General features: G+C 31.1%; 1 protein-coding gene across 2 annotated transcripts; it reads right to left on the reverse strand.

Moving 5' to 3' along the window:
* Positions 1-8,310: 8,310 nt before the first annotated feature.
* LOC102613483 (beta-amyrin 11-oxidase-like) lies at positions 8,311-12,597 on the reverse strand. Of its 2 annotated transcripts, none has more exons than XM_052440338.1 (7): positions 12,292-12,597; positions 11,211-11,688; positions 10,058-10,300; positions 9,828-9,917; positions 8,962-9,147; positions 8,692-8,813; positions 8,311-8,577 (listed from the first exon to the last, which is right to left on the reverse strand). In XM_052440338.1, the coding sequence occupies exons 1-7, from the start codon at positions 12,522-12,524 to the stop codon at positions 8,484-8,486; spliced, it is 1,446 nt and encodes a 481-aa protein (XP_052296298.1). In that variant the 5' UTR covers positions 12,525-12,597; the 3' UTR covers positions 8,311-8,483. The 2 variants fall into 2 exon arrangements, with proteins under 2 accessions (XP_052296298.1, XP_006485427.1); XM_006485364.4 differs by having other exon boundaries at positions 10,058-10,321; positions 12,292-12,594.
* Between the last annotated feature and the right edge of the window lie 14,351 nt (positions 12,598-26,948).

Below are 26,948 nucleotides of genomic sequence, written 5' to 3' on the forward strand. Positions count from 1 at the left end.
TTAGGATTAGACACTGGTTGACTTGGAAACTTGCATTTCTCAACAGTCACTGTCAAGGTCTGAACTGAAGAAGCAAGTTGTCCCACCATTTTCTCGAGGCTTGAAACTGATTGAGCTTGTGAGTTGAAGCCTGCTCTCAACTCATTTCGTAGTCCATCAATGGTGCGGTTCTGTTGCTCAATTGTAGAGTGAGTAACATTCTTGAAATTCTGGAATGCATCCTCCCATGGTCTGGGTTGAGAGTAGTTCTGGTTCTGATTGTATGGTCTAAATGGGGGCTGAAAGGCTTGAGGAATTTGAGAAATTTGTTGCATTGGTGGAGCTGGAGCTGCTGGTCCATTCTGTTGGAATTCTTGAGACCATGAAAAATTGGGGTGGTCTCTCCATCCAGGGTTATATGTGTTGGAGTATGGGTTGTAATTTGATGGCTTTCTCATTACACCTATGGCATTGGCTTGATCTGAGTATGAGTCATGGTCATGTTCCTTTATTGATTTAGCAGTCGATAACGATGCTATTTGTCGAGCAAGACCTTCAACCATCTCCTTGACTTCTTTGATTCCTGAACTGGATTCGCCAATGTGAACCTTATTTACTCCTTTAATTCTTCTAGTATTCCTGAGTGACTGACTCCGTTGTTGGGAATTATCTGGTCGTCGCTGGAAGAATTCCCAAATTTCTGATGCACTTTTTGACATTAGCTCTCCTCCACTTGTTGCCATTAGCCATTCTTGCACATTTGGTAGTAATCACTCCAAAAAGTATTGGCATTAGTGTCATTTCTCATACCCATGATGTGGACACTTCAAGAGTAGCCCATTGAATCTCTCCCATGTTTCGACAAACTGCTCGTCTTCTCTCTGGGTAAACTCTGAAATTTCCCTGCGAATAGCATTGGTTTTATGCACTGGGAAATATTTATTCAAAGATTTCGTTACCATTTGTTCCCATGATGCAATGATATTAGCAGGCAATGTATTAAGCCATGAACGAGCTCTATCATTTAAAGAAAATGGGAATAGTCTAAGTTTTACATCATCATCTGAAAAATTCTCATATTTAAATGTTTGACAAATAGCATGAAAATCATTCAAATGATTATATGGGTCCTCATTTTCTAGGCCATAGAATGTTGGGAGACAATTTAGCACACTAGGTTTTAGTTCAAAACTCCTAGCAGCTACATTTGGGTATCTTATACATGATGTGCTCAAATTAGCTAAAGGACTGAAGTAGTCCTTAAATGGCCTCTCCTGTGGTTGCAAATCCATTTTATTTTTAACTTATTTGTGTGTGCGAAGTGTTTTCTCAAGTTCAAGGTCTATAGGTTCAAGATTAGGTAATAATGACCTTCGACCATGCATGCAAAATAAAATAAAAATAAAGATGGGAACAAAACAAATAAAAATAAAGAAGAGGGAGAAATTACGATACTAACCTTATTACGCTGTTACAACCTTACTATAAAAATACACTAAAAAAAATACGTGAAATAAATTAACTAAAAATTAAATTAATAAAATAAACAAAAATTACAAAGAAAAAAATAAATTGAAAATTAAATTACAGAATTTTAAAGAAGAGAAAAAGAAAAGAAATACTAACCTTTATATGTAGATTCACTTTTTTTTTTCTTTTTTTCTTAATAATTAAAAAAATACAAGAAAACAAATAAAAGAAATTATTCACAAAAATTAATTCTATGAATTAAAATTACTTACGTCCCCGGCAACGGCGCCAAAAACTTGTTGTGCAAATTTTATTGAACTCGCAAGCGCACGAATCTATTGTAGAATAGACTAATGGTGACGAGTGTCGATCCCACGAGGAGGTGGATTTTAATTGTTTGTAGAATTAATTTTGTAAATGGGTGGTTGGATTTGTGGTGAAAATGATTTGGATTATCCTAAAATTGGAATTGAAATGGCGAGAATAAATTGAAGAGAAATCTATTGAGATGACGTACTTGTGTATCTGGATCCGTATCAACATGCATCATGGGCTAAATAATCCTTATTAATGCTAATTAAATCATGAGGGGGGAATCCACACCTCATGAACCACGCTCTAATCAATATGGTGCTAAGGGCTTATCGTGCCAAATAATAATAACCTTGTACTAGGGGGCCGGTGAAACCAAGGCGGTACTAGACAAGATTAGTATTATTTGTCGACGAGAAGTCAAAACATCCACAAAAATTAGAGGGGAAGAGAAAATAAATTTACCAAATAAAGCGCATGACACATGTTGAGACTTCACCTTCAACCCAAGCTTGAAAGAAAATTAGCTATTCATAATTGAACTAAGGGTAAAATGGAATTTATTAAAATACATAGAAAATACAAGATGGAGAAGGAATTACAGAAAATGGAGTCCAAAAATGGATTCAGAGATATCAAATTAGGGGGGAGAGGCCCCATTTTTATAGATACATGGAGTAAATCATGGCCATCGGATTAAAAACAGTTTGGACGCTCAGGATTGCGCCACGTCATCAGTCAACAGTACGCGGTTTGACCACGTGGATGAACAGTAACATGGTTTGACCCGGGTTGAACAGTGATGCAGTTTGGTTGAAAATAATCATGTGTGATGCATGTACCGTACGCGAGATTTTTCGTCCACTGATATGCTGCCATGTCACCATCAATAGTATATAAGAATTTTAGTCCAACAGGATCGTGACACCTCATCAGTCAACACCACATCATCGGTCAATGCCACATCATCGATCCGTCTATGTGAGCAGTGTCGTGAACAGTAACGTTGACAGTATTGTACACATGAATAGTACCGTACATGTGAACAGTGCTATTTTTCCTTTTATGCTCCTTCTAAGGTTTTCTATCGTCCTGAGTTCAAAAGTGATGTCCGTTTTGCCGTCTGATCTCTCCTTTATTGTGAAATGATTATAATGCCCCTAAAATACATAAAATACTTAATTAAAATAAAACACACGTAATTAAATCACAATAAGGTTAAATATATAAAAGTAAGGGTTGTTAGTAAGACTTGAAATGTAAAATGATGGTTTTCTCCTTTATAAATATGGATTTTCTAACACTCAACAGTGGACACTCCGATCTTATATGGCCGCGCTTTTTGCGTTCAAAACAAACAATTGCCTCTTTCTTCCCTTTCTCCACCTTAAGGTTTTCTCTTATGAGATCTTTAAAGTTTCTTCTCTTGATTTGCTTCTTGAAGATCCTTCTAAAATTTCTAGCAATCATTTCAATGCCTTTATCTTTAAAGTCACTTCCATCATCATCAGTTTCAACTATCAAAGATTTAAAAGCAAAGCTCTTCTTCTTTTTATCTTCATCAATTCTTTCATTAGTTATATCTTCTTCATATGAAATAAGTGAACCAATAAGATCATCAAGAGATAAAGTATTAAGATTTTTTGCTTCTTTTATGGCCGTTCTCTTTGGTCTCCACTCTTTCGGCAATGATCTAATAATTTTCTTCACTTTTTCACTATTAGTAAATATCTTACCTAGTGCTTTAAGAGAATTCACAATATTGATGAATCTAGTGTACATATCATGAACACTCTCATATGATTCCATTTGAAACATCTCATATTGCCTAGTGAATCTACTAATTTTACACTCCTTAACTTGATTTGTTCCCTCATATACAACTTCAAGTTTCTTCCAAATTTCATAAGTACTTTCACAACTACAAACTGTATGAAATTCTTTCTTATTTAAAGTACAAAATAGAGCATTCATTGCTTTAGTATTTAAAGACATCTTTTTCTTTTCTAATTCACTCCATTGACTTGAGAGTTTTAAAATATCATCTCCTACTTTATTTTTAGTCATAGGCATGAATAAACCATCGCAAACAACTTTCCAAATTTCATAATTTAAAGCTTGCAAATAAATTCTCATCCTACTTTTCCAATATGGGTAGTCATTACTATCAAAGAATGGAGGTCTGATGATGGACTGGCCTTCCATGAAGGTTGAGCTAATTTGGGTTGCTATGGATCTTTAACTCTAGACGGTTAAGTCTATACAAGAGCAACTTGCTCTGATAACAAATGAAATACTAACTAGGCAACCCAAGAGGGGGGGAGGGGTGAATTGAGATTTTAAAATTTAAGTTAAGCAAATCACACAAAAATTTAATCTAATGCCTAAATGGAATAAAAAAATAATAAATTCAATAAAGCACAATAATAAGAAAGTAAGGGAAGAGAAAACAAACACAATGATTTTTACATGGTTCAGCATTCCCCGCCTACGTCCATGCCTCTCAACTCACCTGGCTTGAGGATTTCACTATTCAACCCTTCCAAGACTTCAAGTTCTTTACAATTGACTTCCAAGGTGTCAATGGACATTTACAACAAGAGATTATCCAAAATCTCTTAACCCAAATGTATCCCAACACTTACAACCTCTCAAGGATAAAGATTACAAATGATTTTTCTCTCACACGATGTGTTTGATTACAAATGAATGCTCAATGTGTGAATTAAAGAAACAAAATCAAGTTTAAAGCTCTAATGGTTATATGCTTAGTAGCAAGCTTAATGATAGCTCTTGGATCTCTCCTTATTTGAATTTGATTGAGTCATTTTTATAGTTGGAGCTGAAAATTAATCGTTATTGACTTTCTGACAGAAATCAGATCACCATAAACTCTTATCGATTTACCGTTTTCACTAGTCCAAATGATCGTTAGGCTAAATTTCAAATAACCAGTTAGCCATTTAGAATTATCGCTTAGCCGTTAATTTCTAGAAACCTACAAAACAAATTAATACCTCTCTAGAAATAATCGGTTAGCCGTTTTCATTAAACGGTCAGTCGTTTGCTATAGTGATTGCTACAGTGAAACTATTTTCTAAAATTACAGTTATGTCCCACAACTTTATATAATTCTATTATGGCCCAAATCTTCAGAAAATTTTACAAATAAGTCAAATTTCAGAGTTTCAAAACTTTTTCAATTTGACCATAAACTTGAAAAACAACCAATTTTATAAAATCATTTTTCCATTAAATATAAAATCTTAATAATGTGAAAATAATGATTTATTTAAAATGCATAAGAAATAATTTGAGCTTATAAAAACTTAATCATTCTTAATCTTATTTTTTATAACCAAAATTAATATTATGGATACATATATGCTAACAAATTTGTCAGGACATATTGATAAACTGTTTATTTTAATAGTTTATTTGTGTTCATAAACTATTTTTATTATTTTTATATTATTATTTTATTTTTATTTAGGTGCAAATACCCATAGACAACCTAATATTTCATATTTTATAAAAAATACGTAAAATTTTCTCTTTTACATATTTTTACCTAAAGTTTACAAATTGTATCATTTTTCTATTTTTCAAAAAATCTTAAAGGAAAGTGATTATTCTATCCTAAAAAATAAAATCACTATTTGACCTTACTATCAAACAATTCCTAAATCCATAATTCCTAATTCCTAATTTTGCCACTGCCGCGCTTGTTGCTCAAAGCATTGAGGTAATAAACTTCATCAGTTTTAAGGGGTCCTTTGTTTTTTTTTTTTTTAATTTAATGACTTAATTGACTTAATTTCAACTAGTTAAGTCATTAAGTCTGTTTTTTTTTTCAACTTAATGAAAATTTTCGGTCATTAAATTATTAAGTTATTAAGCTTATTTTTTTAGCTTTTTGCTTAATCTAAAAAGTCTGAATAATATTGTTAAAAGATATTCTCCAAAATATCCCTATCTAATTAATTGATTTTTAAATGCTTGCGTAAATTAAATTTAATAATTAGCATTATTACCCATCTCTATATAATTTGTGATAATATATAGTGGTAGATTATAATTATTTTTATCTCTTTATTTTCTTCACATTAACATCATTTATCTTCTTAATGTTTTATGAATATTTTTCATATAAAAACACCATAAACTATAATAAAATTGATTAACATATACAATATAGAATATTAAAGCGTTGTATTCAATTGAATATGATTTATGTTATAATAATTTATTATCTTATTTATATTTTTTGAGATATTTATTATTTGCTAATATTTATAATTTGTAAGGGTGTAGATGTAAAAATATTAGTTTTCAGATTTTTTTAAGCAAAAAAAAAAAAAACAACTTAATATTTATTTTTAGTGATTAAAAAAAAAACAAACATATCATTCAAATTCAGACATTCATCTTTATTCAGAATTCAGACTAATTTAGTTCTATTAAGATTTCAGATAAAAAAACAAACGCTACCTAAGTCTTGGCCATAATTAATTTACCAAAATCTTCTCTTAGCCATAATTAATTTACCAAAATTGAAGATTTGAAACTCTGACAATGACAACACGACTTACATCTCGCGGCAAAAGAAATATAACAATTGATTGCAAAATTTTGAAAATTTAAAGTTTTCCAACTTAACAAATGAAGAATGCGTAGGATAGGAAACAACTTCCCCTCGATTTCTTGCTATTTCCTGAGAAACTAACACACCCTCATCAACATAATTTTTTTTTAAAAAAAACAAAGGGAAAAGAAAGCTTATCATCGAGAGGATCATTTACTCGAGTACAAAACGACGCATCATAACAGCCAGCACCATCATCAAGCCAACACATATCCCATGATTCAAGTAATCTATAATTACTAAAGTGAACAAAGACCAGTTCTAAAACAACAGAAATTCTACCAAGCTTTCTCTTCATTTCTCGCTTGTTTTCCTACAAACTCAACTCTAACCCACGACCCAACAAGCAGAGAAGAGAGCAAGTACTAAAGTGATTTTTTTTTTCTTTATTTAAAAAAAAAATTGAAATAGAGATTTTATTAAAGAAGATGAGATAAAAGAGGAAATGAGAAGGTTATGATAATAACTCAATGTCGTTTATGTATGTTGAAGTTAAATGACAATTTTATGATTCTTACATCATCAAATTTGTAACAGGGTTATGATGGTAGTGGAAAAGTGATAAAATTATAAAATTCGAGTAGAAATCTACAAAACAAAAATTCATGTATCTTACATAATGTGATCAATGGATATTTGCTCTTATATTTACTAGAAAGGCTTTGGCAGTATAATCAAGCTATAATAATATATAAAAACATGAGTTTTATTAAACCATTTATAAAATAAAGGAATTTATATGATTATTTAAACAGACCTTAGGAGTGTTAGTTCTTTTGTTCCTAACTTTACATAATAACTTTTACACCATTTTTGAGCCCGGCATTGATATTCTATCAAGTGATGGAGATTTAATGAGTGTAGCTATGTTACCTGAGGAGTCACTTGTCCCTACTATTTACGGCAAAATATATAAAAAAAAATTGATAAATAAGTCCAAACTATTTTAAATTCTTTACAGTTAGGTCCATTGACCAAGTTTGACATTAAAATAGCTTATTTCACATTTTCATTATTACCTTAAATAAATAAACTTTTATTAATTAATTTAATATATTGTAAAACTATGTATTACTAACTATTCACAGTTTATGAGGCAAAGCTTTAACTCTAGTAGTAAAGAACAACATTCATAGGACTCAAATTCTTAGTTCAAGCCTTACTAGTGTGCATGCGTTAAATAAAAAAAAATCTTTACAATAAATGTAAATATAAATTTAATTTCTTGTTCTATGTACTTAATGTTTTATTCCCATTTGAGCAAAGCTTTTTGCAATTTTGGTTGATTTCTCTTGTCTCATCTTCTGAACATTTCAAACGTAAAAATGATAATGCTGCTTTCGGTCAACACAGGCAAGGATCTAAATGTGAAAAATTGAAAAAAGCAGGATTTATATATCAAATGTGGCTGAAGAAGAAGACATCAGTTCTTCTGTTGTCGTCCAGCTCTGAGGTGAACGTGCATATATAGTTTATGGGAATTAAGGATTGAGACACTAGATATATGTAAATGGTAACAAAAACACTTTCTTTGATTGTAATTATTTGTGGGAAGGAGAAGAAGTAATTTACATTGGCAATTCTCTGTCTACACTAATTATAGGCAATGGTAAATTTCTTCTCAAGCTTACTTTTGGGAAACTTTCTCATTAAGTAATGTGCTTCATGTTCTTGAGATCAGATTCAATCTAATGCATGTCTGTTTTTGTGCTGAGTAAGACTCGAGGTAAAGTGTCTTTTGAGAATAATAAATTTGTATTAATATGGAATGGAGATATTTTTCAGGGAAGAGTTATTGTTCTGGAGAGCCCTTCAAACTTAATGTACAAATTTAAAATTAATCATTTAGAATTAACTGCCTTTAGATAAATAATGAAGAATTTTAAATTTGTACAATTTGAAAAAGGGCAGAAATTTTGTTATTATTTATTTTGAATCTTAATTTTTAATAGGCAGCAGACATCGGAGATTCATGTGTTTATTGGAGAAATTATGCTACAACAATATACTCACGGATATTTCACAATCACATACAATACGTCAATTTATAACTTCCTGGCAAAATGAGATGAAATGATCATCCGACCCTAATGACTTTTGCAAGACAATTGTCTGAAGGCCTTGGTACAGGTAAATACGCAACTGGACACTCAGGATTTTGTAGTTCAAGTCTGCAAAATAACATTTGAATTATTATTACATTTATAATTTTAACCATTCCAAATTTAAACAATTGCAAAGGAATGCAGAGCACTGACAACGATTATAATGATTAAGTAACTTACTTGTAATTAAGGAGAAAATAATGAAGGAAAATGTAGATTTCGAGCTTGGTCAAATCAGCTCCAGGGCAAATCCATGGTCCACCTCCAAAGGGAATGTAAGATCCAGGTTTTGTTGTATGATTCTTATTGCAAGTAACGAAAATAGCATTGTCAGCCTCTACCTCCCTAATAACTAATATTTGCAATAAAGCCAAGCTGATTTAAGAAATTTTGATAGTTTTCTAATTGTAAATATCAAGACATTGTAAAAGATTCATTAGTAATACTTACATCCCATCTCGAAGGATCAAATTCTTTTGGATTAGTGTAAACTTCGGGATCCATATGAACACCTCTAGTCCAGACCAAAACTTGCCATCCTTTCGGTACCGTATAACCTTGGATATTAGCATCTACTTTTGCCTCCCTGAATATTGGTATGAAGAGACTGGATCGACGCATCGTTTCATCTATTACCTAAAACATTAAAAAAGAAATTAAGAATTTTTGTCCCACATGTAAATTGCAAGCTAAACATACAAATTTCATACCAAAATTGTTATAAAATATTGATCGATCGCATCCTCCCTTTTGTTTCTCGATATTAATAATTTTCTCTTGTGTTTTCGAACCCATTGAAAATCTTATGCTGAAAAAAAAAATTATATTAACTTTCAATTTTTTGCGTCTTTTACTATTATATCCCTAAAAAATTTTATTTATTTATAAAGAAGTTTAGCAAATCGAGGGTAGAATAGTAAAACAACCAACTCTTTTTAAAGGCATGGGGTTTGAAGAGTTTGACACAAAAAGTGGAAGATATTAATTTATTAAGAAAGGCGGGCAGTGTTAATTGTTGTTACTTTTGTGGGAGTATTTTTTGGGGGGTTGTTTTGGTCATTTTCTTCTTAGCCTAGTAAGTATACTCATAAAATAATAATAGTTAATAAATATGCAATTTCCCCCTCACGGCGCAGCCGAGTGGCTTCCAATCCTTTTCTTTAGGTGGCCATCTCAATTTAACTTTTGGGAGGATAGGAGGTTTCCCACTCATACCTAACAAAAATAATAATAATACTATTAAAAAATATGCTATTTTGCCTCGGCATTATTGTTAAATTTGTGTTAGGTCCACGTGATAACCAACAGCAGTCTACCTTGGCAAGATAGTCCATTTGCTTAATTTCCTCAAGCGTTAATCCTTTCTGAGTTGATGGTCTCCTCTTTATAATCTCCTCTTGCTCTTGCTGCCCAACGCAATATTGAATATTTGAGAATATAATAACTTGAATGTATAATAACTAAAATACCCTGTTTAGATTAGACAAATCTCAAAATAAATTTATATATAAAATTTAAGAAAAAACTCTAAAAACAAAAAACTGACCTTAGCTTTTTGCAGCATTTCTGGATGTTGATTAAGATAGAGTACTGCCCACATTGAAGCATGGGCAGAGCTTTCATGTCCAGCTAATAAGTTAATGATCAGTAGATCAATGATATGTACATCCTCCAACTTTTTACCATTCTCATCTTCAGCTTCTAGCAATAAATCAATCATCCCTTTCTGTCCTTTTTTCTGCTCAATTCCACTCCTTTTCTTCCTTTCTTCCAAGACCTCTTCAAGTAACTTCACCAACAGTTTTCGTGCCTAATAATTAGGAACATAATGAACCTTATCTATTTATTATTTAGGATATGAATATGATATGAATAGAATGTTAATTCAGAGCAAATATTAGATATAAGTATTGTTAAAAAATTCTTAAAAATACAATCAATTCGTCACTTTAACATACATACATACATACATACATACATAGACTACATATTAGACTGTACAAAGAGTACTTGTATTAAGAAAGATAACTTCGATTTTCTTATTGTTGGTGGACCCCTACAGACATTAGCTAAACCAACTCACTTTGTCGTTACTTGTTGCGTGGAGAAACATTTCATTGCCATGGGAACTAAGGGTGGATAAAAAACTCGGTGGTGCCCACTGAAAAGTCAAATCAAATTGAGCCGGGATTCGGTTTAAAAAAATAAAAATAAAAATCGATGGATTATATAAAAAGAAAAATCGAAAATCGAAAAAACCACTAGGTACACAAGAATTAATTAAGAAAATAAAAAAATTAAACCAAACCAAAAGTTGACCCAACTCAATTCAATTCACTTTGCTTTATATATTGAATAAAAATCAATGGATTCAGTTCAATCAGGAATCGAACCAAGTTAAACTGACCCTTGACCACCCCAAATGGGAAACATAAGTATGCTTGTTAAACAGATCTAACACCGTAATGCATGGTACAAAGTCCTCCAGCTAAGTTTCACCTTTTTTTTCCTTTTCACATAAAAGAAGGAAAATAAAGACACTTTAATAAGGGATCCAGCATTTAGTTAAAATGTAAGATCTACAAATGTTTGTGATACATGATTAGAATCTAGTGGGCTAAATTTTTTAGGATAATAAAAATATATACGTAAATAATTTTTTTCATGATGAGAGTAATAAATGAAGATTAATTACATACCTTGAGTGCTCCATGAAAAGCAAAACCAGGGATATTAATGGCCGGAGATCTTAATCCAAGAAGTAAATCAGTGTAGTATTTCTCCATCAACTCAAGAAGATGATCACTAGTTGTTCCGAAAACAATGTGACCAATGACCTTAAAAGCAAGCTTCCTCATCTCAAACAAGAACACCACAGGCTTGTTGATGCTACCCAATTCATCCAACATATCAATTACAATGTCCTCAATGTATCCAACGTACATGGTCAGTGCCTTGTCACCTCTGAATGGATTTGTTGTTAGCTTTCTCAAACGCTTGTGTTCTTCAGTCGAAAGAGAAACCGTTTGCTTCCCCAATAATTCCTTTGTGGATTCAGGGTTCCCTCTTCCAAATTTTTCATTATCCATCAACACATGCTTGCATGTTTCAGGTGTGCACACTACTATACTTGGGCTCCAAAATAGGTGACCCTTGTATACACCTGTGCGCCCATATCTGTAATCACATGATCTCAAAATTTAAGGAAAAAAATGTTGTTTTGCCTGAATAAAAAGTATAATGAGATGCAAAATCTCAAAATAAAAATATAAAAAATAAATAAATTATAATAATAATGGTATTCTTAAATCATAATAAATTATAGTGATGATCCTTTTAAAATTTTTTAATTTCATTTCCTAATTTTAGATCTATGTAATTTTACGTGAGAATATATGTAGAATTTTGTTAGAGATAAAATTGATTCTCAAAATCATAATTTGAAAAATTACTTATCCCTAAGATATTATCAAATATCAAAAAAAGTTTTTAAAATTTCAAAATCACTTTTAAACCACCCAACTCTTTAGCATCTTAAAAAATGAAAAAAAAAACTTAAATAGAAAGTTTATTCATATAAAATTAAATTAGTAATTTTATTTTAACTGCAATACGAAAATTCTAAAGAATAATTTTCGCCTGGCGCCTCAAATTCTCTTGAAACTTCACTGCTGCGGGCAAAATAGGAGAGTTGAAACAAAATAACGCACGCACACTCATATAGATCAGAATTTAACAAAATTAAATGTTAAAATTGAATATATTTTAAATTTTAAATACCTGTCAACTAAGCAATGGATGAAGGAATCAGGGTCAGACGATCTGAAAGCTTTGATTAAGGACAACATATTGCCCAGCAAAGGCCAGCCCATTTCACCAGGAGGCAGTGAATTTTTCTTCTCTCCCAATCTGCCAACGTAATACCACTCGTTTATTTTCTTCAGAAATCCAAACATAACGACGAGACTTCCAAGAAACATGGCAAGCATAGGCCACAAAAAATTCGAATCCATTTTGATGACGGTGTCTGTTATGTTCTTCAGTGCATACAAAATCTGCTTTTATAACACACTTACATAGCTGAACTTGCTGAGCCCCACTTCTTGTCATTTTCTCACTCGGCTAAATGCTTATTCATTCAGTTATTTCTAGTTTGACCTCATAATTGCGAACAGTTATTATAACAATGTAAATGTTTGAATCACATATAATGTTGAATAAAATTTATTTATATATTTTAAATATATATGTAAAGTATTTTCTTATTGTGTATATATAATAATTGATAATTAAAATAGATATTTTATATTATTAATTTATTTTTTGTTTTCTTATCTCAATATAATTAGTAATAATAACAGTCCCTTTAAAGTTAAACATTTTATTTCCTAATTAATAAATAAAATTTTGGATTTTTACAATATATATGAGGTATAAAATTAATTCTCAAAATTAAATTATGAAAAATTACTCTTTTTTGATTTACAAAATCTATTGTGAAATAGGTGATTTTGTCAAAAGTAATCTCTAAAAAAATTTATCAAACACTAAAATTAATTTTTAACTTTTCAAAATTACTTTTGAGCCTTCTAAATACAATTTCAAAAGGGTCCTTAATCAGCCAAAATTTTTTTGTTATATAATTATTTTTGTTGAAATCAATCTCATTATTCTCTATTTTTCTACAGCGGTGCTTGTTTGACTTATTTAAATTTGAAGCTATATCAAATAAGAATACTCAAACAAAAATTAAATCCAAGTGTTATAGAACGAAACAAACTTTCTGAGTAAAGTTTTAAATGACAAATTCACTTTTATGTTTAAAGCTACTAAATTTCTTCATTTAATAAAAAGATCATTCCTTTAACACTCTATTTACGCTTTACTATTTTTCACTTCTCCTCACTTTCCTTTTAACTATAGTATAAATTTTTTTAATGTAAATTCTCTATTTAACATTTTCACATTTCTATTCAAACAATAAATATAATAAAATAAAATATTATTTTTGTAACGCTTTGAATTATTTTTATTTTACTATTGTTTTAATTAATATTTTATCGATTAGAAACAAAAATAAACTTTTTAATTTCTATTTTTCTATTCTTCTGTTGATTTTTTTTTTTAAAAAAATTTGCCTTGTAAAGAATTTTATAGCAATAATTTATTACCAAAAATATGTTCCCAAACCTCAAATTCAATGCTGATTTTGTTTTTTTTTTAAGAAAGCAACAATATAAATAAAAGGGAAAAGGAAAATCGAAACAATGTATTTAGGGAAATAGATAAAACGATCTTCTAATATTTTCTAAAACGACGGACAAACCTTATCTGTGGCAAATTTTGTTCGTTTAGATCCAAAAATAGTAATTTAATATATTTACTCTAGAGATAAACGTCACAAAATCTGATTAGTTATTTTATTTTATTTTTGTAATTAGAAAATTTAAATATTAATATACAGTAATTAATTTTTAATTAAATAAAATAACATCTGATAGCCAATTAATATTTCAAGTAATTTAATTTATCTTGACGGAAGTTTTTATTTTAATATTTGAAAATTGATAATAACTACATTAACTACTATTTTAAATTTAGAAATAGGGATTAGAAATAGTAGTTATATGTGGAGAATTTAGTGCTTCATAAAATATTTTAATTCGAGATTTTCTTAGAGAATATTACATTGTGATCCACACACTCCATCTTGATTTTGATGTTTGATTTTTGTCTTAATGTAATTGATTCATGCTAGTAGCTTCGATTAATTCTTTAATTAAAAAAATCAATAACTTAATAGCTCTTTATAATTTTTCCCTTAAAAAAAGATAAAAAAAAGGACGTCCATTTTTGACTTCACTGTCATGCTATCTTTTTTTTTTAAATAAAAATTAAAGATAAATTATGAAATAAACATTTCATATAAATGAGCAAAGGGAAAAAGCTATGATGATAGGGAACGGGTGGTGTTGGTCATACTATGGCTCCACTCATATTAATTAAGAAATAAAAAACTGATATGTATAGTGTTTGAATTTTACCAGGAAGGACAGTGAATTAATTAAAAGTATATAATGATGGACGAGTCAAAACTGTACTACAATAATAAACGATTTAAAACAGTGAGCATGACATTGACGATGCAATAAAGTCGGAGCCATTCATGGAACAAAGTCCAAGATGGAGTGATGAAACGATGTACATACATACCCCATCTATCTTTTTAAATTAAAAAAAAAAAATGATGTGCATCGTTCTTATGCGCTTCAATTAGTGTTTGTAGTCATATATATCAATTTTTTTTTTTTTTTTGTGTTTGTATATTCCACCCGTAATGAAAACATATTCCGTTAAATTTAAGAGTGATATTATGTTATATGATATGAAATATGTAGTAATTCTTGAATTGTCACTTAAAATAAATAAAAGAAAGAGAGTAAATATTTGTTTACTCCTTATACTCTGAATTAAGTATTTGTATAATCCCCCTAGTCTTTCTTTTGTTTACAATAATAACTTTACAACAGTCTTTACAATAATTTTAAATTTTAAATACCAAATTAATATCAAGTTAACTTTAAAAGTAAAATAATAGCAGGAAATTTTAATATTAATTTTTACTTATTTTCATAATTAATTTGATGAATTAACATTTTTTTTATTAAAGTCCCCAAGAATATTGTAAGGATATTTTGTAAAAGTTGAAAAAAGTAAGGACAAAGGGGTAATATGTTTAATAACATGAGTACCTTGAGATATTTTTTAAAATATTAAAATTAAATGGGCATTTAACTTACAATATAAGAACTAAACACGTATTAACTTTGAAAAATTAGAACATATGAAACAATTGAGTTGCCATCCATGACAACTCATTAATTTACTATATGTTACATTATATGTAATATAGTCTAAACCTAAAGTTAAATATGTTACTTTTGTTTTCATTGTAAGAGTTAAGTTAATTGAAGCATTAAGCTGGGCCAGAAGACAATCAAATAATTTTTAAGACAAAAGAAATGAGATTTTTTTTTCTTTTTATAAGAATCCCCAAAAAATTTCAAAAATCCCATGATCATTTCTTATACTCACTTGTATGAAATTTTCATGTCACAAGAATACATATGAAAAATTACTCACAAGTACAATTACAATTTAAAAAAAAATCAAGATTGCCGTTGACAACCACCTCACATAAAATCTTGTCTTTCTTCCTCTCTCTCTTCAATCCCCAATATCATATATAGATAAAATAATGTTAGAGATCTTAATTTTTAAGTCTTAATTTAAAATTATAACTTGTATAGTATTCAACTATTGGATAGAGATGATATGTAGAATTTTTAAGTAGAAGTGAAACTGAGATAAAAGTAGTAAATAAAGAGGAAATATTGCAGTAATAGCTTTTTTCTCATTACCATTCCAATATTTCCACATTACACACATATATCCTCTAAACTTTACACATACCAAGCTAAGTAATAAAAAGAACAATATCAGAATAATTTGGAGCATGACTAGACTCATGCTAAAAATTAGTAGCCAAATCCAACGGAACCCACTAAGATCCCTAACTAACAAAATTCTAACCAACTTTACCAAGTCTTGATCAAGTTTTGACACTGACCAAGTCTTCCACTTCTGCTTGCCAATTGTGTGTGTAATCTCACGCATATTGAGTAATATATCATTTCCTACACTTTAGAACCACCTTGCCCACAAGGTCAAAGTCAGGGTGAGTCTTTGAGAATCGGCCACAATTTTGCTAAGTAGCATGCTCGACTAGTGCTTAAATCCTTTTAATTATTAACAGATGGCATGAGCAACACATGATCTTCGATTATAAATAGTTGCAGCTTTTGGCTTGTCATAATAACACAACAGTCTTTTATGATGAGCCTGTACTTCTTAGTTAGATAGCCACTAGATACTTGGATAGGAGGAGGAGCAAAGACATTGGTTATTTCGTTAACCTTAGAAGGTGGACCTTAGACCCAGTAGAACTATTTAGGGCTGAACTGCACACAGAAACAGAAGGTGGTATAGAAAAGTGACTGGTAGATTGAGAGAGTGAATTTTTCACCTCAATCAGTCTTGGCACACCAATGTTCTTTGCCAGGTTAAGTGGCTTTTTAATCTTAACATATGGTTGTATATCATCCTAAAGATCTTCAATGAAGCAACCAACTAAAAACTTTTTTAGGAAGTCATCAACCTAGTGTAAAAACTTTTCAAATTCTTCTTGATACTCAGTTATCATGGAGTCTGTTTCAAGCATGTCAAAGCTTTCGAGAGACCTTTATAGTTTGTTGGACCAAAATGGAGCAATACAATTTTGGTGAACTCATCCCTAGTGAGATGTCTGCGACGTTTTGTCAACCACTGGTGCCATTGTAAAGCAATCCCTTTTAAGTGAAAAGATACCAGCTGAACTTATTGTCCAATTTATTTAAAGTCAAAGTATTGCTATGTTATATATACCTAGCTAGTGGGGTCTTTATCGTTAAACTTTGGAGAAGACAATTTGATATATTAATAGGGGTTATTAGTGGTTGTCCAAGGAGAGAAGAGCTTGGTTAGTTGGGCGGTGTGAGAATTCTGCAGAGGCAAAAAGGTTAGTTTTGGTATTATAGTGTTTGAATTGTGTAAGCTTCGAAGGGCTTGTAGATCAGTTAAGAACGTTTACAAGGTGGCATTAACTTGATCGGGGATTGAATCATGTTAGGGCAGAATTCAACATTAGTTTTGCCATGAATGTCCATGATTGGAACCGTGCTCTAATACCACTTGATATGTAGGATTTGTAATTAAAAAGCAAAACTGAGATAGAAGTAATAAAGAGAGAGAAATATTGCACTAGTAGCTTTGTTTTTTTTTCCCTTTCAATAGTTCCAAATTACAGATATATAGTATCTATACTTTACATATACTAAGCTAAGAAATAGAATAGTAATAGCAAAATAATCTGGAATATAACCAGACTCATGTTGAAAATCAGCAACCAAAGCTTTTCTAATGGAACCCACTAAGGTCCCTAACTAATAAAATTCTAACTAACTTGACCAAGTCTTCGACTCTTGCTTACAAATTGTGCACATAATCCCCAGGCATATTCAACATATATAAGTAGATTTGAAATTTTACAAGTTATGAGATTGATCATCCAATGAATGAGACACACGTAGCAAATATAGTTCAAATTTGGAACTCAAATTATGTATGTTGGATGGGCAGATCGCCCATGATAGGCTGACCTAATCTAACCATTGTTTAAATAAAATAATAATAACAATAGATCTATCGAAGGTAGAGACTTGTCTTACTTCTTCCTCAATTTCTTCTCTGATTCAATCTGCAAAAGAAAATAGAAGAACCCATTAAAAGAGGGCATTTATACTGTGGTATAGAGGAAGATTTCCATATGTGATTTCTTTTCAACCATTGACGTGATCCAACACTTAATTATTTTGTTGCTTAGAAAAAGGTATGGCTTATTCAATTCCTTTAATTTTTCCATCAATGGCATCAGAGCCTGTTTTTGTGTTGGATTCGTGATGATTAAGTTTATTGAAAGTGCATGAATTTTACATGTTGATTATTTCTTTATGGAATGTATGATTTAGTGACCGTTAAATTTATGTTCTGGAGTGCTTGAATCACAATGCAATTTCTAAAATTGAAAGACATAAAAATGGCCTAGGTTTTAGGTTGCATGAACCCTAAGAAATCATGAAGCTTGAAACTTCATTTCCTCATATCTTTTGATCTAGGCAACCTAAAAATTTCTAAAATTTTTGCGAGCTTTCCAACGATATGAGATTTGTTAAAAACAGACTTAAAACGAGAAAGTTATGACCAAAATAGGAATATAGTCGAATTAGGGTTACAAAAATCATAAGCCCTAATTTTAGAGAAGATGATGAATAGTGCTAGAATCGGTTTCTTGATGATTTCAGCTTATTCTGACCTCATTTTAAAAATCTGAGGGCACCATTAGATTCAAGACAAAAAAACTAGTCGGATGGTGTTAGACCTGACATCGTGGAGTTGGACAAGATGGTGAGTGGGCCTTTACTCACCGGCTGTGTGGGTAAGGACACGCACGGCACTGTAGCAAGACTATAGCGCACTGTAGTGAGACTGTAGTGCATTGTAGAAAATTGTGGCGTATTATGTCGCACACTATAGTGCACGTGCAGCACACGCGCCTATGTTTACGTGTGGGTGTGTGTATTCAGATTAATGTTTTTTTATGTATCTTGCTATCTGAGAATTCGATTTAGGTGTTGTTTGGGCTGTTTGATCCGAAATTTAATTTTCTATTTATTTTTAATATAAAATCAAATTTTATATTTATTTTTAATAAAATTTTGGATCGAATGTATAGAGTCTCATAAATGAGCATTATATGTTAATAAATATTTCGCTCTAGTGAGAGCTCGAAAATATTTATTTTATGTAAATTGGCTGAAATTTGATTATATCTCGTGTATCGTCATTTGTTAACAATCAATAACATCAACATTATGTCTTTTGTTGTAGATGCCTTTCACTAGAAAGTTGTGGACTAAGGAAGATGGGTTAATGATATATAGAGCTGGGTTTCACTTATTTATCTAATTGAGATTAATTATGATTTATCTTATGAACAACTTATGAAAAAAATAGAGAATTATAAGATGAGCCCTCACTGTTCTATGTGTATGAATATAAAAGACATATATGAAATCTTTAGTCGTTTAATGTGTGGAAAAGCAGACATATTTGGTGCAGACTAGAATTATTATCAACGAGTCCTCATAAATTCCTTACCTAATGATGATAATACACTTGCTTTAAGGCTTGCATGTTAGAGGAGATTGAGAACCTCTTGAGCAAATATTATTCACTGAGGTGTGAAATAGAGCTGATGGAGAAGCGTCATCTTGATTTTAAGATGAGACGAACCTCAATACTAAGTATTTACACGAACCTTCGAAATGGGAGACAAGCTAGATGCCTTGGTAAAAGGCAGAAGTTATGATATGAGAAAACTATAAACATGATTATTAAGAAGGAACAATTGCTTTTATATGGAAATACACTTGAATATAAGTTAGATGAAAGAGTCACAAGTAACAAAAAATATATTAAGAATATGTAAAAGATTCTATATATTAGTGTGACTATGTTTGGTTATTTCTTTTAATTGTTAATTTTTATTATTTTAGATGTTGTTTTTTGTTTTGTTGGTTGAACAATATATTGTTATGACATTAATTAATGAACTTCTACATTAGTTGCTGCACAATTCTATATACTCTTTTATGGTATCTCATGCATCATTCTATTGAGTAAGAGTTCTGATCAAATTGAATTTGATGAATTCATGATAAGAACTGATAATTTTGTGCATTAAAATTGAATTAATGATGAATATAAAAAGGGAATTGGATGATGATTGGAAGCTTCGACGACCTTTTGATTCTAGTCCCAATATTAGTTTGTCATGTTTTTTGGTTTATGTTTGTGACAAAATTAATTGTTTGTATGTAATTATTGATTGTATTTTTGCATTGTCTCTATGCTAAAGAAAAAGTTGAGATGACATCGAACATTGTGGCTGAGTTGAATAAGGGTGAGAAGCTGAATGGTGACAATTATGATATTTGGTACCGTAAAATTTAGTGCATCTTTAAAGGGCAAGAGAATCTAAAAACTCTTAACAATACCCTAGTTGAGCCTGAGCAAGGTAATACTATTCAACATAGGAGGGATCTTGATGTTTATCAAGCTTGGAAAAAAAAGAATTGTAATGCTCGCATAATGATGTTGAGTAGTATGCAAGATGACTTCATATGTAAGTTTAAGAAGTATGAGACTACTCAAGAGATGTGGCTTACTCTAAAAGACAAATTTGGTGGCACTTCGACCACTAAGCTAAGAAGACTAACGATCAAGTTTGATTCTTGTCGGAAGTGCCCAAATTATACTATGAGTCAGAATATATTCTAACTGATAAACAACAAGTCCAGACAGTAATAAAACCTCTTCCTGATTCCTGGGAACACAGGAAAGAGAATATGACTCACAATGAGAGTATAAAAACTTTTAATGATACTAAACATCAGCTAAGACTGGAGGTAGAGTGCCTTAAGATAGATAAGCTTTTTTATTATGTTTGTATGGCCAAGTCAAGCGCATACAAGGCTTCGATCTTCAAGTGCAAAAGGGTTTTAAATACAACCAGAAGGGTGAGAGATTTAATTATGATCAGAAGAAGCCATATGTTAAGAAGCGCCCAAGTGGTAAGCATGCTGGCAAGAAAAAAGACAAAACCAAGATGAAATGCTCCAACTGTAGCAAGCTGGGTCACTTCGCTCATAAGTGCATTGAGTTGAAAAAGACTCAGGAGCAACAAATCATATAGCTCGTGATCGAGATGCATTTGTGGAGTATCATCGATTTAGTCAATGGACTAGATGGATATACGTAGGCAACCACTCCAGAGTTAAAACAAAAGGAATAGGCATCTACAAATGGACTTTGCATGGTGGTCGTATTATTTTGTTACACGATGTCCTATATGCACCAGAGATTCGATAAAACTTAGTTTCTGTTTCTGTTCTCCTTGAATTAGGATATAATTTAAACTTTCGTAGTGTTTGTTTAGAGATTTTTTTTTTAAATTCAGTTCTTATTAGAACTGAGCATTTGGTTAATGGTTTTATTGTGTTAGATACAACACTTGATGGTTCAAGTTATGATAATAATTGTTTTTCATATGTTACTTCTTCAAATAATAATGAGATAGATGCAATTACTTGACATGCTAGATTAGGTCCATAAGGTGAGAAAAAATGTATAGACTTGCGAGAAAGGGCATGTTGGGTCCATTCATCACGGTTGAATTACCTATATGAGAAAATTATCTGGCTAGAAAAGCAACTAGAAAACCATTCGGCCAAGGAATTAAAGCAAAAAAAAAAATATTGCAATTAATCTATTCTCACATCTGCGGTCCAATGAATGTAAGGGCTAACATGGAGCCTCATATTTTATCACATTTATTGATAATTATTGTGCTAGATACAACACTTGATGGTTCAAGTTATGATAATAATTGTTTTTCATATGTTACTTCAAATAATAATGAGATAGATGCAATTACTTGGCATGCTAGATTAGGTCCATAAGGTGAGAAAAAATGTATAGACTTGCGGGAGAGGGCATGTTAGGTCTATTCATCACGGTTGAATTACCTATATGAGAAAATTATCTGGCTAAAAAAGAAACTAGAAAACCATTCGGTCAAGGAATTAGAGCAAAAAAAAAAAAAATACAATTAATCTATTCTCACATCTGCGGTCCAATGAATGTAAGGGCTAACATGGAGCCTCATATTTTATCATATTTATTGATAATTATTCATGTTTTGGTCATGTCTACTTGATTTCTCATAAATAAAAGCATTAGATTGCTTTAAATTATATTTGAATATGGTAGAAAATCAATTAGACAACAATGTTAAAGTCCTAGGGACTGATAGAGGACGTTAATACCTTTTAGAACAGTTCAAAGGACTATGTAATGAGAAATGAATAGATAGACAACTGACTATTCCTAGAACTCCACAATAAAATAGTGCACTAGTAAGAAGGAATATAATTTTGTGGGAAATGGTTAGGTTAATGATTGCATAATCAAATTTTCCAATATCTTTCTAGGGAGATGCTTTGTTAATTGTTGTTCCTGTACCCAATTGAGTTCCTTTAAAGTTAATTTGTTCTACTCTATATGAGTTATAGATGGGTAAGAAACCCAACCTATCTCATTTGCGGCCACGGGGGTCTGCTGATGTTCATAATCCCACTTATAATTTTAGGAAATTAGAAGGTAGGAGTAAAAAAAAAATCTTTATTAGATACTTAGAACACGCCAAATGTTATGTGTTTATTAGTGAACATGAAAGTGCAACTGTGACTGAACTGGAAGCATGGGTGTCAATTTTCTGAAAAATGAATTTCCTAGCATTAGAGAAGTTGATAAAGATTTTCAATTCTATGAATTAGAAGATCAAAATTAGGTTATCACTTTTAACATCAGTGTTGATGCTAGTGCAGGCCTTCAGGGATTTCCACTCTGAGTGGGAGTGAAATGCCGAACACTTCGATTCCAACTGGGGAATCAACACGAAAAAGTAATCGTAGGCCAATTCTTTGTCGTTATTTTGAGATTAAGGGAGAAATTTTTATCATTGCTTCACATGATGGTGAGGAGCCAAATACTTTTAACGAGACTCTCAAATCGTCTGCTAGGGATTAATGAATGAAAATACTGAAAGAAGAGATGGAGTCTATGAAAGTCAATCAAGTCTAGGGCTTGGTGGATCTTCTGCCTGACTGTAGAGCTATAAAAAATAAATAAGTTCTCTGGATAAAGCATAAGACGAATGGGACAATTGAGAAATATAAAGCAAGAATAGTCGCTAAATGTTATACCTAAAAGAAAGGTGTAAACTATGAATGGACTTTTTCTCCTGTAGTAAGATTTGCTTCCATACAATTAATCTTAGCTATCATTGCACATCTAGACCTTGAATTATATCAGATGGATGTAAAAACTACATTTTTCAATGGAAAACTAGAGAAAGAAATTTATACGCAACAACCATAGGGTACAACCATAGGGTTTTCTTGTTAAAGGCCAAGAGCACAAGCTATGTAAGCTTAAAATATCTATCTATAGCCTACAGTCCTCTACAAAATGGATCCTTAAATTTCATAAAGCTATAATTTCTTATGGCTTCAGGATGTTTAACAAATACTTTTGTGTGTATGTTAAGAGGTATGGAGATGTTTTTGTGATATTATCTTTGTGATATTAGCTGTGAACAGTAAAGAGGTTTTTAAAACTCTAAAGGATTGACTGTATTCAAATTTTGACATGACAAATATAGGCGAAACAACTTATATTTTAAGAGTCAAAATTTTCAAGTTTCGTTCAAAGAAACTTCTAGCACCATCACAAGAGCATTACATTAAGAAGATCCTTGAAAGATTCATCATGACTGATTGTAAGCCAAAAGATACCCTAATAGCCAAAGGACAATTTTTTAGTCTCGATATTTGCCCTGAGACTCCTCAAGAAAAGGAAAGAATGGCTAGCTTTCTTTATGCAAATGCCATTGGAAGTCTCATGTATGCCATGATATGTACGAGGCCTGATATTAGTTATACTGTAGGACTAGTGAGTAGACACCAATTAATCCTAATTAGAAGCATTGAAGTGCTATCTAAGGAATTTTAGCATATCTAAAAGACACTGCAAATTATTCTTTATGTTATCAAAGAGGTGGTTTACGACTTGTTGGATATTCAGATGCTGACTGGGGTCGCAATTTGGATAAGCATAAATTGACTACAGGATATGCATTCTTGCTAAAAAAAAAAGAGTAATTATGTGGAGTAACAAAAAGCAAAAATGCACGACTTTCTCGACGATGGAAGCCAAATATATTGCATGTTCTACAGCAGCACAAGAAGCTATGTGCCTTAAGAAATTTGTGGATGACTTAAAGATTAATAATATCGCTACTAATCCAGTAACTATCGATTGTGATAGTCAAGCTGCTATCTTTTTCTTTAAGGACGCCAAATACCATAGCAAGTTAAAACACATTGAGATTAAATACATTTCATAAGAGATGTTTTAGTGAAAAAAAATAGTCATACAGTATATATCTACACATAACATGATAGCTAATCCACTCACAAAAGCTCTAATAAGGGATGTATTCACTTCTAATGCTAGATCGTTGGGGTTGTATAGATTGTAATCCTACATTGTTAAGATTTTTTTGTTTTTGTTAACATTTGTGCTACATGATTTTTTTCGAAAGGTAATGATATTTAAAGTTCTCTTAATTCAATTTAGTTTGAAAAAAGACATAATTACACACAGATGAGATTACGTCATCAGGTTATAACTGGCTCTCTTACGCGGACAGTCATCTCGATTGCTCTAAGAGCAAGTTGAGATGAGACAAATAGAATAATGAAACAATGTATTTGCTTAAGAGCCAAAAAGGTTATTCTACAAATTTTTGTCACCTTGACTAGAATTAACATGAGGTCGTAAATGATATTTCTCATAGACCGATTATGGTGTACCCCACCATCATAGAGACACGATTGAAGTCAGATGTGAATCTTATTTTGACGCTAAAAGAGAGTTTTTATTTTAAGAACTCAGGTCAGACACTGTAAAAGAGCGATTGGACTAAGATTTATACATTGAAATGGTATAATGAGACATACGCCCTAAAATGGAAGATTCATTGTAACGTGTGTATCATACCACGCGTACTTCGTGACCAAAATGGAAAATGAGAGAATCTCCTTCCTCATTGTGTAAGTTCCATATCATTTTTATAAGTTAGTCCTGGTATCCCTATAACTATCAACTATGTTTCTGAGATCTTTGATTAGTGTTCGCTATTTTAGCATGTTATCTATAACCTTGACATGATTCAGTCTATGAAACATGACTAGGAAAGTGTATTTTGGATTGATGGACATGAATATAATGAGTATGATGGGAAGATTTATTTAATTTTTGCTTTTATATAATTCACTGGTTGACCAAATGTATAATATCTTTGGGATATTACAATTGTGAATACATAAAAAGATTGTGCAATTTTAGCTTACCAAAGGTATTTAGTATGCTTGAGTTTTAAAGTAAATTAAATCTGGGATACAATGAACATATATTCAGATTCTCTTGCATAAAATTGCAATTGAGACATCTCTTGCCTATGTCAGCAATTGAGATATGTTTTTTGGCTTCTCGAATGAGTCTTTGGATATGTTCATGGTCACACAGTATATCTACCTGTATAGTTAGAGATATGTGGTTGTTCATTATTTTTCTGTTTAATACTCTATTGTTTTGATGTCATCCCATCATATGGGAGTAGGAGATGTTGGATGGACAGGTCGGCCATTGATGAGCATAATTTATATACATATTTTACCCTTAATTATATAATTGTTAGTTATTTTTATTTGTTATTTTTAATTAATTAAATTATTTTATTGAATAGGGGATTAATTAGAGATTATGGATAAAAAAGGACATAAGGGAGCTCAATTTTGGAAGCGTTGATTAATTGATTTTCAGAAGTAATTAGGCATACATGCATGTGGAAGTGAAGCCGAGGAAACTAAAGCTAGTAAATTAATTGATCTAGCACATGAAGAAGAATTTAAGCATAACATTGGCTTTAGCTTAGTTAAGTTACACGTGCATGGCATTGTAATATTTGAAAAGCAATTTAAAAGGACATGCACTTGGCTTTTATAATTGGAAAAGGAATCCTAAAGCAATTCTAAGGGTGATCACGTGTGAGAGCAAATCAAGTAAAAGGCCAAGCCTTTTGGCTTTAACATTTAAGAGGCGGGGCCCATTTCAAAGATTATAAAAGGGAGTTTTGGCTTTTGGAGAAGAAGGCAGCTGCCAAAGAGGAAGAAAAGTGCAGACGTAATTCGGGCAAAGGAGAAAAATAGCAGCAGCAGTTCAGCTTCCCATGGCTGAATTTATTTATTTTGTTGCTCCCAATTCAAATATGTCTAGCTAATTTTCTTATATTGAGGTTAAGGATGAAATCCTATTCAATATAATAATTATCTTTTTATTTATTTAATTCCCTATATATGTGCTCTAATGATTATGATTTTTATTTCACATGATTAATTGAATGTTATTAAAATCTTTTCATCAATTCTGATATGCATTATTGATTGTTAGGATTAATATTCGATTAAATCTATGCTTGGATCTATAAAGTTTATACATGATTATCTTTGATTTCGTGTCTTTCATTAAATTGTTTACACAGAGTGCTTAGGAAAACGTTGACTCTTTGTTATTCAATATGTTCACATGGAATGCTTAGATGTCATACTATTGAGCGGAAAAAGAACCTACATTAGATTAATTTTAATTGGGCTTATTGTTATATTTATGAGATAACATATATTGATTTCGAGTTGTCACTCTAAAATTAGGGATTAATTAATAATTAGATAATTACTATTTGAATAGTGGTGGATTCTGAAACCTTGGTAATTTTTATCTTATTGAATTCTCCTTTATTTTATTTGCTTCCTTAGTTTAATTGGTTTAATTTTCTTAGAAACTTAATTTGGTCAACTAGGTTAGAATTAATATTAATTTTAGATTTAAATTAGACTTTTCAATTTATAACAATCTCTGTGGGATCGACCTCGTTACCACTACTCTATTTCTAGATTTATGCGCTTGCGAGTATATTAAAATTTTCACAACAAGTTTTTGGCGCCATTGCCGGAGATTATGCTAGAAAGTCAGTTTAATCTAGGTTAATTTGATTCTTCCACTAGTTATAATTTAGGTTGTCTTTTATTTTATTT

This window comes from Citrus sinensis, chromosome 4, assembly GCF_022201045.2.
Source record: "Citrus sinensis cultivar Valencia sweet orange chromosome 4, DVS_A1.0, whole genome shotgun sequence".
Taxonomy (NCBI): domain Eukaryota; kingdom Viridiplantae; phylum Streptophyta; class Magnoliopsida; order Sapindales; family Rutaceae; genus Citrus; species Citrus sinensis.